The sequence below is a fragment of the Hyposmocoma kahamanoa genome, unplaced genomic scaffold (genome assembly GCF_003589595.1).
Source record: "Hyposmocoma kahamanoa isolate Upper Pololo Valley unplaced genomic scaffold, ASM358959v1 87, whole genome shotgun sequence".
NCBI classification, from domain to species: domain Eukaryota; kingdom Metazoa; phylum Arthropoda; class Insecta; order Lepidoptera; family Cosmopterigidae; genus Hyposmocoma; species Hyposmocoma kahamanoa.
In genome coordinates, this window is record NW_020654422.1 from 11,764,091 (window position 1) to 11,779,746 (window position 15,656).

At 33.4% G+C, this 15,656-nt stretch overlaps 3 protein-coding genes across 3 annotated transcripts; 1 reads left to right on the forward strand and 2 right to left on the reverse strand.

The window, feature by feature from the left end:
• The first annotated feature begins 7,371 nt into the window (after positions 1 to 7,371).
• Positions 7,372 to 12,138, forward strand: LOC113235481 (vacuolar protein-sorting-associated protein 36). The gene is made up of 7 exons (XM_026471183.1): positions 7,372 to 7,491; positions 7,647 to 7,842; positions 8,525 to 8,886; positions 9,108 to 9,272; positions 9,933 to 10,033; positions 10,287 to 10,401; positions 11,661 to 12,138. Exons 1-7 carry the CDS (start codon positions 7,396 to 7,398, stop codon positions 11,832 to 11,834), a joined length of 1,209 nt encoding a protein of 402 aa, XP_026326968.1. The 5' UTR covers positions 7,372 to 7,395; the 3' UTR covers positions 11,835 to 12,138.
• Positions 12,139 to 12,409: 271 nt separating this feature from the next.
• LOC113235482 (piRNA biogenesis protein EXD1) lies at positions 12,410 to 15,009 on the reverse strand. The gene is made up of 3 exons (XM_026471184.1): positions 14,389 to 15,009; positions 14,202 to 14,318; positions 12,410 to 13,539 (listed from the first exon to the last, which is right to left on the reverse strand). The coding sequence occupies exons 1-3, from the start codon at positions 14,974 to 14,976 to the stop codon at positions 13,297 to 13,299; spliced, it is 948 nt and encodes a 315-aa protein (XP_026326969.1). The 5' UTR covers positions 14,977 to 15,009; the 3' UTR covers positions 12,410 to 13,296.
• Positions 14,879 to 15,453, reverse strand: LOC113235483 (vacuolar ATPase assembly integral membrane protein VMA21 homolog). Its single transcript, XM_026471185.1, has 2 exons — positions 15,342 to 15,453; positions 14,879 to 15,267 (listed from the first exon to the last, which is right to left on the reverse strand). The coding sequence occupies exons 1-2, from the start codon at positions 15,360 to 15,362 to the stop codon at positions 15,016 to 15,018; spliced, it is 273 nt and encodes a 90-aa protein (XP_026326970.1). The 5' UTR covers positions 15,363 to 15,453; the 3' UTR covers positions 14,879 to 15,015.
• Between the last annotated feature and the right edge of the window lie 203 nt (positions 15,454 to 15,656).

The window sequence follows — 15,656 nt, forward strand, 5'->3', positions numbered from 1 at the left end:
AAAAATAAATCGACTCTCATGAATATACTAGAGATGGAAAGTTATCGGCGTGACGGTGTCGATATGTATTACGTTCTGATTAATCATTTATATGAACTATGAACAATGTAATTCCACCCTTGGCTAAGCTGAATGTAGTGAATTTCTTTTTCCAATTTTGTGTGTAGTGTAACAGTGGTATTGTTTTACTAGTATTAACCAGAGGAAATTGCCCATTGACTTACCAATAAATGGATGACAATAAATACAATCCAAAGTCTAATCTAAAAACCGCGAAAAAATGTCCGGAGTTTTTTTTCTCAGCTTATGGCTTTTCGCGGTCAGCGTTGAAGCCAATGACAAGCATGGCCGAAGTAAACCTTTACAAACGTAGTGACATGTATAGAAATATTAAAAAAACTAAAACATTTAATTTAAACTGCAATTAAAATTTAAAAAAAATTTAAAAACTGTAATAGTCATTGCAGTATTGCTTAATTTTGTTTGCCACAATTTAAAGGCCCAAAAATTATCAATATTCAGCTTCTACTGGAAATAACAAAATGCTCCGTATTTAGCTTGTAGTGAAAACTACTTGAATACAACAGTCATAGAGTAGTCTTCATGTCAATATTAATTAATTTTATAGTATTATATTAAATTTTATACGAATTCACTTCAAGTACTAAGAGTTGTGTAGATATATAGGTACATACAAATATTGTAAATGTGAAAATAGCTGTGTGTCTCTGTTGGTAGTTATAACGTGCTGTAAGAAATGTATCGATGATTCGAATTTCTAGATTCCAAGTAGAAGTAAACTCAAAGTTTCATAATCTCGAAAACCGATTTATAACAAAACCGTTATGCTTTCAGGGGATTTCGGTTGCATATTACTAAGAAAAGATTAAGTTAGTTTGTTTTGTAATATTCCTAAAATAACCTAAAAAAGTACATTTGGGATTACAAAAATTCGAACAAACATTACTTCGGGTAAATGTGTTTTCGGACTTCTTATTGGTAACTCCAAACCAAAAGTAAAACGAATACAACAATATTTTGTTAGTTATTTATTAAAAAGTCATTTAAAAGATAATATTAACATTAAATCAGCTCTATAGTTTCTTTGTTCGAAATCTAAATATTTCAATGGCTTGTGGTTCGAAAATTGAAATTGACATAACGGGTCTCTTTCAGTCTTTTGCGCATGTCTTGTGTAGGATAAGGACAGTTAGCTATTTGATTATTTTTATTGTTTTTGTAAGTTATGTATATTGTATGTACTCGTATATGTACTTTTTATTTTTTTCTTACAGCACGGCTTGATTTATGATGATTTATATTAAACAATTACAATTTAATTTCAGTATATATAATTTATTACATTGTTATTTAATATCCAATACGACGGAGACATCAATTTGCATAAACTTCGTTATATAATCTGTCGATAAAAATAGGAGCTAAAAGAGTGCGTCGTTTCTCTATAACGAAAAAACAGCGTCCATGAAGTACTACGTTTTTTGTCTATAGTCTGTTAGTGAATAGAAAACTTCATAGGCATGCTTATGTCAAATGTTCGAACGTTTTCAAATATTTTCTAAGTAATCGATAAATTGAATCAATGTGATCATTGTGAAAAAAATGTCATAAAATAGAAAATTAGCAATTAATGTAAAAAATAGGCTTATGTATGGAATGTAATTCCACCCTTGGTTAGACTGTATGCAGCAGAGATTTTTTGCAAGTTTGTATAGCGCAAGACGACATGTTTCGTGGAGTACTTGACGCGGTGAATTGGATAATGGAAATGAAAAAACATCGATTTAAAAGTAGTGTTTATTGTGCGATAGTTGTTTTGTGCTTGTACCTTGACAGAGGAAATTGCCTATCGATGACGCCTCCGGTCCTATAAGCTCTAGGTTCATTGCGCAAAAGTGTTGCTTAGAGGTGGGTGATAAATAACGTCACGATGAAAAAATCACGATGATCCGCCGTCAAACAGTATCACTGTGACTCGTTCCGAAGGAACGACGTTCCAAAGTCACATAGGTGTTCCTCCGTTCCAATAGCTATCCCCGTCACTCACATCACGACATACGTATTTGATACAATGCGCGATCTCCGTTCCGTGGTGACTGAGCGCGCCACTCGTTGTAGTTCTCTCCAAATCGGGCCATTTCGGCGATGCGAGTGAATGAAATAGGATGATTTTCTTTGCTCACTCACAAGGGTAAGTAGTAATAAGCATCTACGTGCTTATTACTACTAGAAAAGGCCGATGAAAAATATCTGCAGCAGTTATTATAAACCTATTTATGAACAAAGTAAAATATTTTTGTATATTTGTTTTATTATAGAAAGAGTTGGTATTTTATATTTATGTATAATCTACTTTGTGTATTCTACTAGAAGTATAATTACATTACACTTTATTGCTATTTTTAACAATCCAAAGATTCGCATTAAATAAGTAACAAACAAAATTACATTAAATACAAAATCAACTTTTTGAATGGAATTGAAACTTATTACAAAGGGAGTAAAAACTTAAATCATTCTATAAAAAAAACGGCTATAAGTATTAGAAAGAAGCCGCTGGCTAAAACCGTATATCGTGATGTAAGTTATAGGCGTGACAAGGTCACGGAAATAACAGTCGTGATAAAATCACGATGATTTATCACTGTAATTTTTTTGGAACCGGAACGACAGTCACGGCGATAGAAATGTAACGCTATTCCCCATGTCTAGTGTTGCTCGCTTACAAGCAGCAAGTGATTGCAGTCGATAAATATTTTATCGACTACCAAGGGAATGTAATTTTATGCTTATAAAATAAATAGCCGAACTTGTTTCATTTTAATCGTCATCGGCCAATTATTTGTTTAACTGCCTGGGCACAGGTTCATTTGAATTGTTAATTTCTGAAAATTCATACATACGCTAATTTAGGAGTATGTGTATTATAAAAAATACAAATAGGAGACATATTTTAAAGTTTTTAATTAGATTTTTTAATATACATGCTCAAATGCGCCAGTTGTTATTAAAATGTGTATAATTAAAAATTTGTTTCCATACTAGCAGACTAATAGTCAAAATAAGAATAAATAATACATAAACGCAATTAGTAATCATTAGAACGTAACATTCACAATTCAGACATTTTGGCAAAATTTTAACTACCTTTATAATAAATCGATAAAATGGTCAGAACAACAAAAACTGGCAACCCTGAAAAATGTCATCTTTACTGGGGATTCGCTCTGGGCCTTTTCGAGGGAAAAGTGTCGTTTTTATTTTGACCTTCAATTATTTTGTGAAATCTAGTTTAAAGTGGAATAGGAATTTATGGATACTAATAATTTTATTAGTAAATATTTTTATTTGACTAAAGATAGGTATCTTTCTAGTTATTTTAGGAGACAGATAGCAGAGTTGCTATCATATTATATTAATAATTCAGCCAAATCATTGGCTACCAGACCGGCTGCTTCTATTGAGCAGTCCGTTGACATAGGTCAGTTTACTGACAATAATCATTCTGTTGAAAATAATTCAACTTCTAATTATTTAAATTAATTAATAAGACAACGGAAAGATACTCTTGCAACACAATGACAATAAAAAACCAACCTAAAACACACAGAAATAAAATAAATTGTATATTAAACCTGGTGCATCAAAATATTCAAGGCATGAAAGGCAAAGAGTTAGAAATAGAATTATTTATTAACTGTAATAATATTGATATTCTGTGTATTACTGAACACCACTTTCTATCAAAACATCAGTTCATGTTTAGCTTCAACAATCACCAGGTGGCTAGTTCGTTCAGCAGAGAAAAAGCTATTCATGGCGGCTCTTTAATTCTTATTAAAAATAATTTAAAATTTAAAGAACGTACAGATATTGTGAGCCTATCTATTGAGCGGACTATAGAGATATCCTGCATAGAGCTTGAACGGCTTGTTATATTAAGCGTGTACAGACCCCCTCATTCATCTTACGAACTATTTGAAAAAAGATTAGATGAAGTTTTAGGCAAATTAAATAATCCAAATAAATATATTGCTGTTTGTGGTGACTTCAATGTTAACTTATTAGAAGATTCCAGTGCTAGCAGTAGGCTCATATCATTTTTCCAATGTTATAATCTTGTGAATCTTTTCTTGGTGCCTACTAGAATAACTTCTACTACTGCCACTTGTTTAGACAATATTTATTTATACTAACGCCGTACCTAGTAATAAATCTATTATAAATAAATTAACTTCTGATCACTGCGGTCAATTGGCCACTTTTAATATAACTGTTGACAAAATGCCAAAAAAGGATATCACATGTGTTCCGATAAATAATGGTCGACTTAAAGCTTATAGAAATAATGTAATGCTTAAACTAACTGAACTTCCGTACGTTAACGATCCCAATAAATTGTATTGATTGGGCGACTGTGGGAATTCACAAAAGTAGACAAAGACTATATGATCTTTACGATGAAAGGACTTATAACACTAGTAACAGTTTTAATGATTTTGTTAGGAAATATTCGAAAATGTTTAAACGTGTTTGTGTTGCAGCCAAAGCAATGTTTATAAATAATAAAATAAAAAGCAGCGCGAATGTAATAAAAACGACTTGGAATATTATAAACAGCGAAACTGGAAGGGTCAAACCTCGTAACTTAGATTTTCAACTAAGATTTAATGACAAAATTGTAAACACAGACGCAGAAGTTGCTAAAATATTTGAAATTTTTTTTACTGACATTCCAATTTTGACTACTAAGTCGTTAAATTCATCTCCCACCGCCGCTGAATCCTTACTAAAAGAAAATAATGCAGTTAGTATCACTAATTTAAGGTTCCGTCATGTATTTCCAAACGATATTGTTAAAGCCTTTAAGTCTATAAACATAAAAAATACTGCTGATCTTGATGGTCTTTCAGTCAGAGTAATTAGTTCTATAGTTGATTGTATTGCGCCTTATTTAGCCTGTGTCTTTAATGAATTTGTTGATGATGGTGTCTTTCCTGACCTCATGAAGCAAAGTAAAGTTATTCCACTTTTCAAATCTGGTAGTATTTCTGACCCCACCAATTTCAGACCTATATCAATACTACCAACTCTCAGTAAAATATTTGAAAAAAATATTCTAAATCAGATGTGTGCACATTTTTATATTAATAACTTAATGTCTCCTAAACAATTTGGTTTCACTCGGGGTCGCTCTACAACCGATGCTGGTGTCGAGTTGATTAATCATATATTTGATGCATGGGAAGTCTCACATGACGCTATTGTGTGCATCATGATACACTGGTCAGGAAACTTCGCCATTATGGTGTGGCGGGACGTGATCTCGACCTTCTAAAATCGTATTTGCGTGGTAGGGTACAGAGGGTCGATGTTAACGATACGAGATCGTCAGGATCTGCAATTAGCATGGGTGTCCCTCAAGGTTCAATTCTAGGCCCATTTTTATTTTTAGTTTATATTAATGACTTACCTAGCCTTATGGAGGGTATAAAACATGAGATAGTATTGTTTGCTGATGATACTTCCTTATTATTTAAAGTTAAAAGGCACCAATGTTCCTACGACGATGTGAACAATGCTATATCTAAAGTAGTTGATTGGTTTGCTGTTAAAAACCTACTTCTTAATGAGAAAAAAACAAATTGTGTGAAATTTACATTACCCAATGTTAGAGAGACGGTTACAAACATTGTAGTTAGAAACGAAAAATTGAATCTTGTGGATACAGTTGTATTTCTAGGTATAACGTTAGATGCTAAATTGCAATGGGGTCCCCATATAAGTAAGTTATCAAAACGGCTCGGCTCTGCAGTGTACGCGATTAAAAAAATAAGGAAACTTTCAGACGTCGAAACCGCTAGATTGGTTTACTTCAGCTACTTTCACAGTCTAATGACATACGGCATTTTGCTTTGGGGTAATGCCGCCGATATCAATAGAATCTTTGTCCTGCAGAACCGTGCAGTTAGGGCAATTTACAATCTGGGCCCCAAAGTATCTTTGAGAGATAAGTTTAAGGAAATTAACATTCTTACACTAGCCTCACAGTACATTTATGAAAATGTAATTTATGTTAAAAGGAATAGTAATATATTTATGAAAAATAGTGACATAACATTAATACGAGGAATAGAAATAAACTAACTTTTCTTGATAGTCGTCTTCACAAAGTCAAAAAATCATTTAAGGGGCAATGTATACGCTTCTATAATAAGATTCCGGTTGATATACAAAATTTGCCTTTCACGAGGTTTAAAACTATAGTGAAACAAAAACTTTATACTAAATGTTATTTATTATACAACTTCTGCGTACTTGGATGACAAAAATCCGTGGTAGTAAGCCGTTTAGCTCATGGAGGTAGTCTCGATCTCTGATGTTTCAAATAAAAAAAATATTGTAAATGTTATTTACAAAGAGCAACCCCTAGAGTTTCTTGCTCATTCTTCTCAGGGGAATCTGCCTTTCGAATGAGCGGTAGAGTTTAACTATTGTGACGATTTCAAGTGTAATAATGCTTACCTATGAAATAAAGATTATTTTGAATTTGAATTTGAATTTGAATAGGATAGAGCTATTGTGCCTTAATCGAAGATTAAAACGCGAAATTATACGAATCTCGAACTAAAATACCCGTATGAAAACTGGCAACCCTGAAAAATGTCATCTTTACTGGGGATTCGCTCTGGGCCTTTTGGAGGGAAAAGTGTCGTTTTTATTTTGACTTTCAATTATGTTGTGAAATCTAGTTTAAAGTGGAATAGTAATAATAATAATAATAATAATAATAACGCACACACTCAACATAGCCCCGCACTAGGGAAACCCTGTGTCGCGGGTGCCATGGACACACACATAGACAACCACAAATTACACCCAAACTCACGAGAGAAATAAATATAGGCCATACAAATATATCTCCCGGCCCGGGAATCAAACCCGGGGACCTCTGCATGGCAGTCCGGTATGGTAACCGTTCGGCCACGGAGGCAGTTAATAGGATAGTGCTATTGTGCTTTAATCGAAGATTAAAACGCGAAATTATACGAATCTCGAACTAAAATACCCGTATCGGCCCGTTCTAAGGAATCCCGAGTCAATCCAAGCACGCCGCCTCAAATTGCCTATCCTCTTTGTGGCGGCCATATTTACAGAAAAACTTATTTTTATGTTTTCGGCTGAAGGTCTTTGTTGCCATGGCCAGAAATAAATTAATAAAAAAAAACATCTTTACTGAAGTGATTTTACTCCGACCTAATAAATTAATTTTATTTAAATTTACATTTTTTTAAATAATAATTATTTTTTTCCACCTATATGGTTTCTCGGTATTAACGGTATGTCTTACAGTCGTCAGTCGTCACGTCCGTAATGGATCGATTTGAATACATAGAAGCTCGTCTATTCGAAGGCGAAAATTACATCAAAAGGGAAAAAAATGTAAAAATTTACGATGGAGATGATAAGGTTTGATTCATTTATGAATTCCTAACGTTCTACAGCTGTAAATAGTCCACAGAACGCTGAAGTCAGAATCATGGTTGAGTCGATAGGGTTATATGTCTTAAAACTCCTATTTATTTGCTCGTGGTATGTATCAAATTAATGGTTGTCTATTTTAGACTCAATTTACAGATGGTGAAGTGGTTCTAACAACTCACAGGATTCTCTGGGGAAAACCAGGGGACATACCGAAAGGTCTAGTCTGCTTGTCTCTGCACTTGTACTATGTATTTTGTCTTGAAGAGGAAAGTGGTGGAGTATTTGGACTTGGAGGGCCTAAGAGAATAATATTGCATCTTGGGCCATCGTTACCAGGTGTGTTAAGCTTTTGATCAGATATTATATTGATACCTCTCTTGTAAGTTGTTGCACGCCTTAAAAATAGCATTTTTTTGACTTTTTAAGTTAAAGATATCCCTTTTTGTAATACCAAGTGACGAAATGAACAGTTCATGCACCTGGTGGTAAGCAACACTCCTATTCATTCAATTGCATTCCACTAAGATCTCACACATAATGATCTGAGTGGCACTACCATTGCGCCTGTCACCCTGAGAAATAAGTTGACAAGTCCCATGTGCCTGTAATTTCACCAGCACCCTTCCAAACTGGAATGAAGTAAAGCTCACATCCTGCTTGGCAGCAAAAAGAGATAAGGGGGCAGTACTGAAAGAGTTTGTTCAGCAAACTCTTTCACAAGGAGCTCTACTCCTACTTTTATGTAAATTATAGGTTTCATTTTTAAAAGTAAAGAAAACATTGTTTTTTGTTTACTCTTTATGGAATCTATAATATAATATGTGTGTGTGTATATAAAGGTTATATTTAATATTTTTGTGACTTACAACTTATGTGGGAGGTATTGATATGTACATACTTGGCTTTAGAAGTGTTGTTATTCTCTGGCATATAATAACATAACCATAGCACTACGGAGCATGGTAGCAGGCTTACTGGTCTAAAACTGTGACTAATGATATGGCAAAATTTGTTCTAGGAAAAAGACCAGGTCCTGCTGTAGTGAGTCCTTTCCATTTTGTCAAATTCTCCTTCAAAGATGGAATTGATCCAGCCTTTTACAAAGCACTGGGTGAGGCTGTGGCTGCAAAGGCTTGGGAACAACCAACACCAGTATCATCTCCTATTAGTCCTACAAACTCTAGCAGTTCTGGAAGACCTTCAGTAGCACCAACCTCTTCTAGAATCAGATCGGGCATAGTTGGCATTGAAAGATCAATTGAAGAACAACACCGTGCCACAGATGAGAGTATTAGTGTAGCTTTCAAGGATCTTACAAAACTTATGGAGAAGGCCAAGGATATGGTTGCAATTTCTAAGAATATTTCTAATAAAATTAGGGTAAAGTTTTTTTTGTCCTGTTTTTAGTCATGTCTTTAATTTTTGTGTGTTGTTTGTACTACTATAAAACAAAGGTTTGTACAGTCAAGAGCACGTCAAGCTTGACACTTTGTACTTTGGACCGTTCTTATTGTAAGCGGCATAGAGTTGGATTTCAGTCTTAAGTGTCAAGCTTGACGTGCTCTTGACCCTGTACAATAATATGGTTCATCTATCAACAGGAAAAACAAGGTGATATTTCTGAAGATGACACAGTGAGATTTAAGTCGTACTTAATGAGCCTTGGAATAGATGATCCAGTAACAAGGGATGCCTTTAGATCAGATTCTGATTACTACATGGGATTAGCTCAGCAAATATCTGACATGATGGTTGCTGTGTTAATGGTAAGATTCCTATTTTAGTTGTAATATTGTAACTGTCAATGCCACCACATAGATAATGTCATAATGGTAAGGGTGCTGGTGAAATTACAGGCATATGGGACTTGTCAACTTGTTTCAGAGTGACAAGTGTACAATTTGGTCATCCCATCACTAAGTATGATAAAAAATCGTGTGGAGCTAGAAAATAGGTTCTTGGAAAAATTCTATGAAATCAAATACTTTGTGTATGTAATCAAATACGTTGTTAACAGAAGGGCGAGCATGTCGCCACGACTAACTCGAAAGCGACATAAAGCTCGAGATACTGGTATTCTGGCATCTCTATGCAAGAATAAAAATATCGCGCTTCTATGTCTCGCACAAGTCACGCCCTGTAATGCCAGCCTTCCGAATGTAGTTTTGTTGATGAGCAGATGGGCGCATAATTTAGTACCTACCTTTGTGCACAATGTCCCTAAGTCTTGTAGAGACTTAAGCCTGATAATTTTAGATCCCAAATTGGTGCTACTTTTTGGTCTATTTTTAAATTCTGCCACAGTGTGTCAGCCTGCAAAAGTTGTACTGTATGGCAATAAGGGATTTATTCTAGGATTCCATTTAGCACACAAGTGGCTTTGTGTGTGCTGTTAATTATCTTAAGTAATGCTTCTGTGGTTGCAGGATTGTGGTGGTATAATGTCATTGGCTGATGTATGGTGTAGAGTGAACAGAGCCAGAGGTCTGGAACTGATATCTCCTGAAGATCTGCTAAATGCCTGCAAGTGAGTCCAGCGGTTGATATTGTCAACTTGTAAATATGGCGAAATAATTATTTAAGAAAATTTTTATACATTTGGGGGCAATAATTTGTGACCTAATTAACTTGGGCAATATTTTAAATTTCATGCAAATTTAAGTAACTGCTGTAGCTAATAACTAAAGTTATTTTTGTTGGTCTGAGTTTTCTGTTTAGGGTTTAGTTATTTAACCAAGAGCCTTTATGAGCCCATGAAGATTTATGACTTTTTTTCACAGATTACTACAAACTATTGGTGCACCTATGGCCCTTAGGAAATTTCCGAGTGGAGCATGTGTTTTACAATTGAATACAAACAGAGATGAGGAAATTGCCAAAGTTACTAGTGATATGGTAATCTTTTTTGACACTCACTACTGGTCAAAAAGTAATATTTTCTTTCCAGGGTAACTAAAAGCATATGCTTGCGATAAAACTATGACTGACCAGCTGGACTAGCTAGGCAGGTTCTCGATAAGTGTTCACTGCATAAATAATCAACATATATAAACCTTTGTTCTGTTTTGCAGCCATGTTTAAAGCAGTTAAACATTTATTATAATTCTTCCATTTCTATCTATACATACATATACACATATAGATAGATAAGATCAAACCTCAATACAATTGAAGCATTGGGCTGTAACAAAGGCATTACACAAAAATTGAAAATAAAGTTTTAATGTCTTATATCTTTTTAATATTTATAATATGACTTTTATATATTTTATTATTTATTTGTCCTAAGATTTAGCTAAAAGATTAAGGTGTTATTAGTATTTTAAAACAATTGGAAACATTTGAATATTTTTTTTCCGTCTGTTGTCCGTCCTTGTTGCACCAAACCGGCAAATTAATGGGGTGTTCCTTTTATTATTGTATTTTAAGGAAATAAATTGTGAATCAATCTTGTTTAAAAGTTACATTGGAAAAAATTTAAACAAATTTTGAAATCCTTCATTGAATTCTCTGGATTGAAATGATATCATCTTCTGCAGGTCTCTCATTGGCTTCCTAGATGCTCCACGTTGCGGGTGAATTCGATCGTTTCAGACATTTTTTTACATTAAAATAAATTTTTACTAACTGCCGGTTGTAACATGTCCGAAATTCACACGCACCTTTATAATCTATGCCACAAGGGCGGAGCGCCACCTTCTAAATGAATGAAAACTACGCCATCTAGAAGAGAGATCGAAATGAGTTTCTGTCACAAGATACTACATAGTGTATTACATGTTTTGGGTACCAAACGCCCTAGTTGTTCCTAATGCTTCAATTATGTTTTAATTTAATTGTATTGAATTATGAGAACAAAAAACAAAAATATTTTTGGATGTAGTCCTATTTAAAATAGTAGTTATCTTACTACTACTATCATAAGTAGTAGTAATTATCTTTTCTTTACTAAAAAAAAATTATGATTATCACTAATTTCAGGTTTCTTACCACAGCGCACAGTATTCTTTTTATTTTCCCGATATTCATACCGTGGTGAGGAACCTGAAATTAGTGATAATCATTTAGTGAATAACCACGAAAGCCTTAAAAGCTATATAAAAAATTTATTTAATGATAGAAAATTTTCTTAACTTTTAACTTTCCTTTTTCAGCTTGAAGATAATGGTTTCCTTACACCAGAGAAATTGTCTCAGCTGGCTAACGTATCTGTTCTTCTTGCACGTGAGCGGCTCTACACTACAGAACGTCTCGGGCTCGCGTGTCGAGACGAATCTATAGAGGGCCTAGCTTTCTACCCTAATAGATTTCTAAATGAAGCCTTATAGTATACTGTTGTTTGTTTATTAAGAGTCTATATTGTTTTTAAGCATATTGAATAAATAATATATCCAAATTAAGCACAAATATTTATTGTAATGTTTCTGTATGAAAAGCGAGGCTCACAAAATTTCACAAAAGCATTCCCTAAGTGAGTTATATTACTTAATTTACCATTCTGTATGACAAGAACTGTATGTAAACCATCTCAAAATATCCTTACTTTCTTAGATTACTAGATTGTAATGTGATATTATACATACACCCAAATGAGATGAATAACACAGTACACATGCAATATAATCTTATGCTAAGACATTTCAGTGTAAAAATAAATTAACTGGATTTCTGGTAAATCCAATTATCTCAAATAAACCTTCACGAAACCATTGTTTTATTTCATTTGATCCTATAAAAATAATGCTATGGTATAAAGAAGCTACTTAGACACTTGTCAACAATCACAGATTGAAACATTCAATCATCATCACTTAACATTTGCTTAATAAGTGGAAGTCTTTTGGACTTCTAACCATTACTATTACTGATTACAGTTGACTATACCACATTACACTAAGCATTGCACTTTAATTTTATATAGACATCAATATTAACCAGTACAATCTAATTGGACATTATAATACTGTCTACATAATTGTTTTTTACCACTGTACTAAACAAACTAAGATAATCCTTGTATCTAATACTTCATTTGACGTTTGTTATAGGGATGAGGCAAAGTCACTTGATTTTCAGTGTATTTGATTTTTGAAGCAAAGGTTCTCTCTAGTTATATTTTTCTGATATATTCTGAACAATGTGTATATGTGCGAACTGTTTTGTGTATATTGATGGCGTAAACACACAACTTTAATTCAAATGCAATTTCAATTGATATTTTAGTAAATTTCTAAAAACATTAATGATATCATTAATTTGTCAGTTTCAAAAAGTAATAATGAACTGACAACAACATGACAGTTCATTATTACTTTTTGAAACTGATTGCCTATGACATTGACTTACAAATAAGCCTATGATTAAAATTCATACTATAAGAATGAATACACATACTATACATTTTTCCATTAAATTATCAAAAACTTTTTGTCAATATACCTCATCTCTAGCAAATGAAGTATAATGAAGTAATCTTTGCATGTGATCATAAAGAGTTACTGAATTATTGAAAAAAAAGTTCGTGCATTTCTTACAAATAAGCATAGATTTGGTATTATTTTTACTTCAATTTAATGTATTTACGTAACAAAAGCTATTCATTTGAAAGCAAGGCTTATGAAAATAATAAACATTGTTACAAGGTGACATCTTGTAGTTTTTATGAACTGTCACAGAGATCATCCTAGATTATTTTTAGTTTAGACTAGACGTGAATTATCAAAGTTGAAGCAGATAACCATATATCTATTAACAGGAAAATTTCCTTATGCTATGTGGAATGAGTCAAATTTAGTAGTCAATGGCGCTTTTGAATTCCTTTGGTGGTTGATTGAGTTTGCCTCCAAGCTCCCAAGCTTTAAAATCATCGCAGGAACGGATGTTTTCAATATAGCACTCCACTCCTCGGACAAATGGTAACATCATTTGATCATTAATTATTTCAGAGAGACGGTGCAAAAATGCAATGTTTTTTGCAAGTATTTCTTTGATTTTCAAGGAGAGTGGACGTTCAGTGCTTTGCACAATATCCAGCTGAAACAAAATCAACAATTCAATTGAGCTTACACACTTTAGTGTTAGTAGTGTAATAGTTCCCGTGCCACCTAAAATTATAAATTATTGTATGGACACAACAAATAGTCTCAATATATGGAGAAAATAAAGCCAAAATGTGTATTTACAACACATTTTCTTTTCATTATGGATGATATCACATGTATGATAATTTATTCAAGCCTCATTTACTGTTACATGATATAAGCATTTGACCCCTTCTTTTCCAAAGGATTTTATGAAAATCAAAAAATACACATCGCAAACTGATTATGTCATGATACAGTCAAGAAATCCTGTGTACACACAAACTTCAGGCAAGATTACTTTGCAACACCCTGAAAGTTTTTCAAAGACATATTGTCTGTTTTGTAGAGTAAGCGACATTGCATAGATTTTTCAAAAAATAAAATTTTTTCAGGTTTTAATGTTTGTTTTAAAATACGTATGTTTTAAATTTCAATTTTAAAACTTATTTAGAATTAAAGCAGAATTTTAAAACAGGACATAAATATTTCAAAACAGTCGGCAAAACCTAAAACATACAACGCTGAAAAATCTACATAATGTTGATTATGCCCTTTCTTCAAAACATTGACAATATACAGATGCAGTTGTAATTTTCTATTTGTATAGCTCACCTTCTCTTCAATAAAATTATCCTGAATACCAAGATAATACTTTAAACATTCGGAAAGGGACCTGACTGCAGTAGGGAAAATACCAGTTTTGTTTTTTGTGATTATTATGTCCCCAACCTGAAATAAACAAATTAATTAACACACAACACACCGTACTAAATTACTTTTAATGACAACAAACATTTACCTGAGTGTCAAATACAGAATTCAGCTGAACATTGTGTTTGTGATACAAACAATCTGATATTTTCCTGCAATCATGGACAATTTTCTTTGGTGAATCACTCTCAAGTAGCTTCTTCAAGCCTGCATCAAATGCATGAAACTGCATCACTTGAATGTCAAAAATGTATATGTTGTTTGGAGTGGACAAAACCAAGAACGGCATCTTGCATTTCCTGCCCATATTAGCACCATCAGTACTCATTGCCACAAACTCATACAGATTTAAATCATTCAATGCGTTGTGGAAACTGCTATCAATTTGATTTACAAAGACAAATTTTCTGGATACAGTTATAATGTCTTCAACATCTTTAGCGCTGATTCTCAATTGTTTACCCTTTTCAGGGTCAGGCAATTTCACAATGGTGCGAATTTCAGAATCATAAAAATGCAATACTGATTCACTCTTCTTGTCTTCTGACGACTCTTTAACGTTGTAAAGAGATATTTTAGATTTGTCGCTGTTAGTACTAAAGAAGCGACCTTCAATAATTTCAGAATTCTTTGTATGGAGTTGCAACAACTCCCCTTTCATGTATGCTTTGTCCATTTTGATTCTTACAAGTACAATGTTTAAGTAGGATGTCAATTAATCTTTCTTGACAGGTTTAGCAGGTGCTTTCTCCGCTTCGTGGTACGCTCGATAGATGTACAGGGCTAACGTGACATGAAGAACGATTACAGCAACCACTGCCGAATAAACACTGCTGTTCATCGGCTCCAGGCGGAGCAATCCATCGAATAATAGACTCTTCGCCAGGAAAAATGACGACACAGGCACAATTATGATGAATAAACAGTATTTTACTACTGTTTGAAAAATTTGAAAATCGGGTAGATCCTGGAAAGAAAATAGATTAGTCGATAAGTACGACCACAAGTAAGTAGCAGTAAAATGAACTTAGTATCACTTACATTAGCGCGGCCTTCAATCATTATAAGTTAAAATACAAATTAAAATAAAATAAAGACAGAAAAATTGCAGAAAACAATTTAACACTCGGCTTCATCAATCAATCAATCACATGAAAGAACGAATAACGAAAGAACAACTTTTCGTGTTTTGAGTATTTTTGAGTGAATGAATGACAGCACTTAAATTCGGATCCACTTTGAAACGGCAACGAGATAGATAAATACCTGCAATGGATGCAACAATTTTACGGTTTGTGGCTATGGAAAGTGATAATAGATTCTCAATTCATATAATGTGTAATGATGCAACGGCTG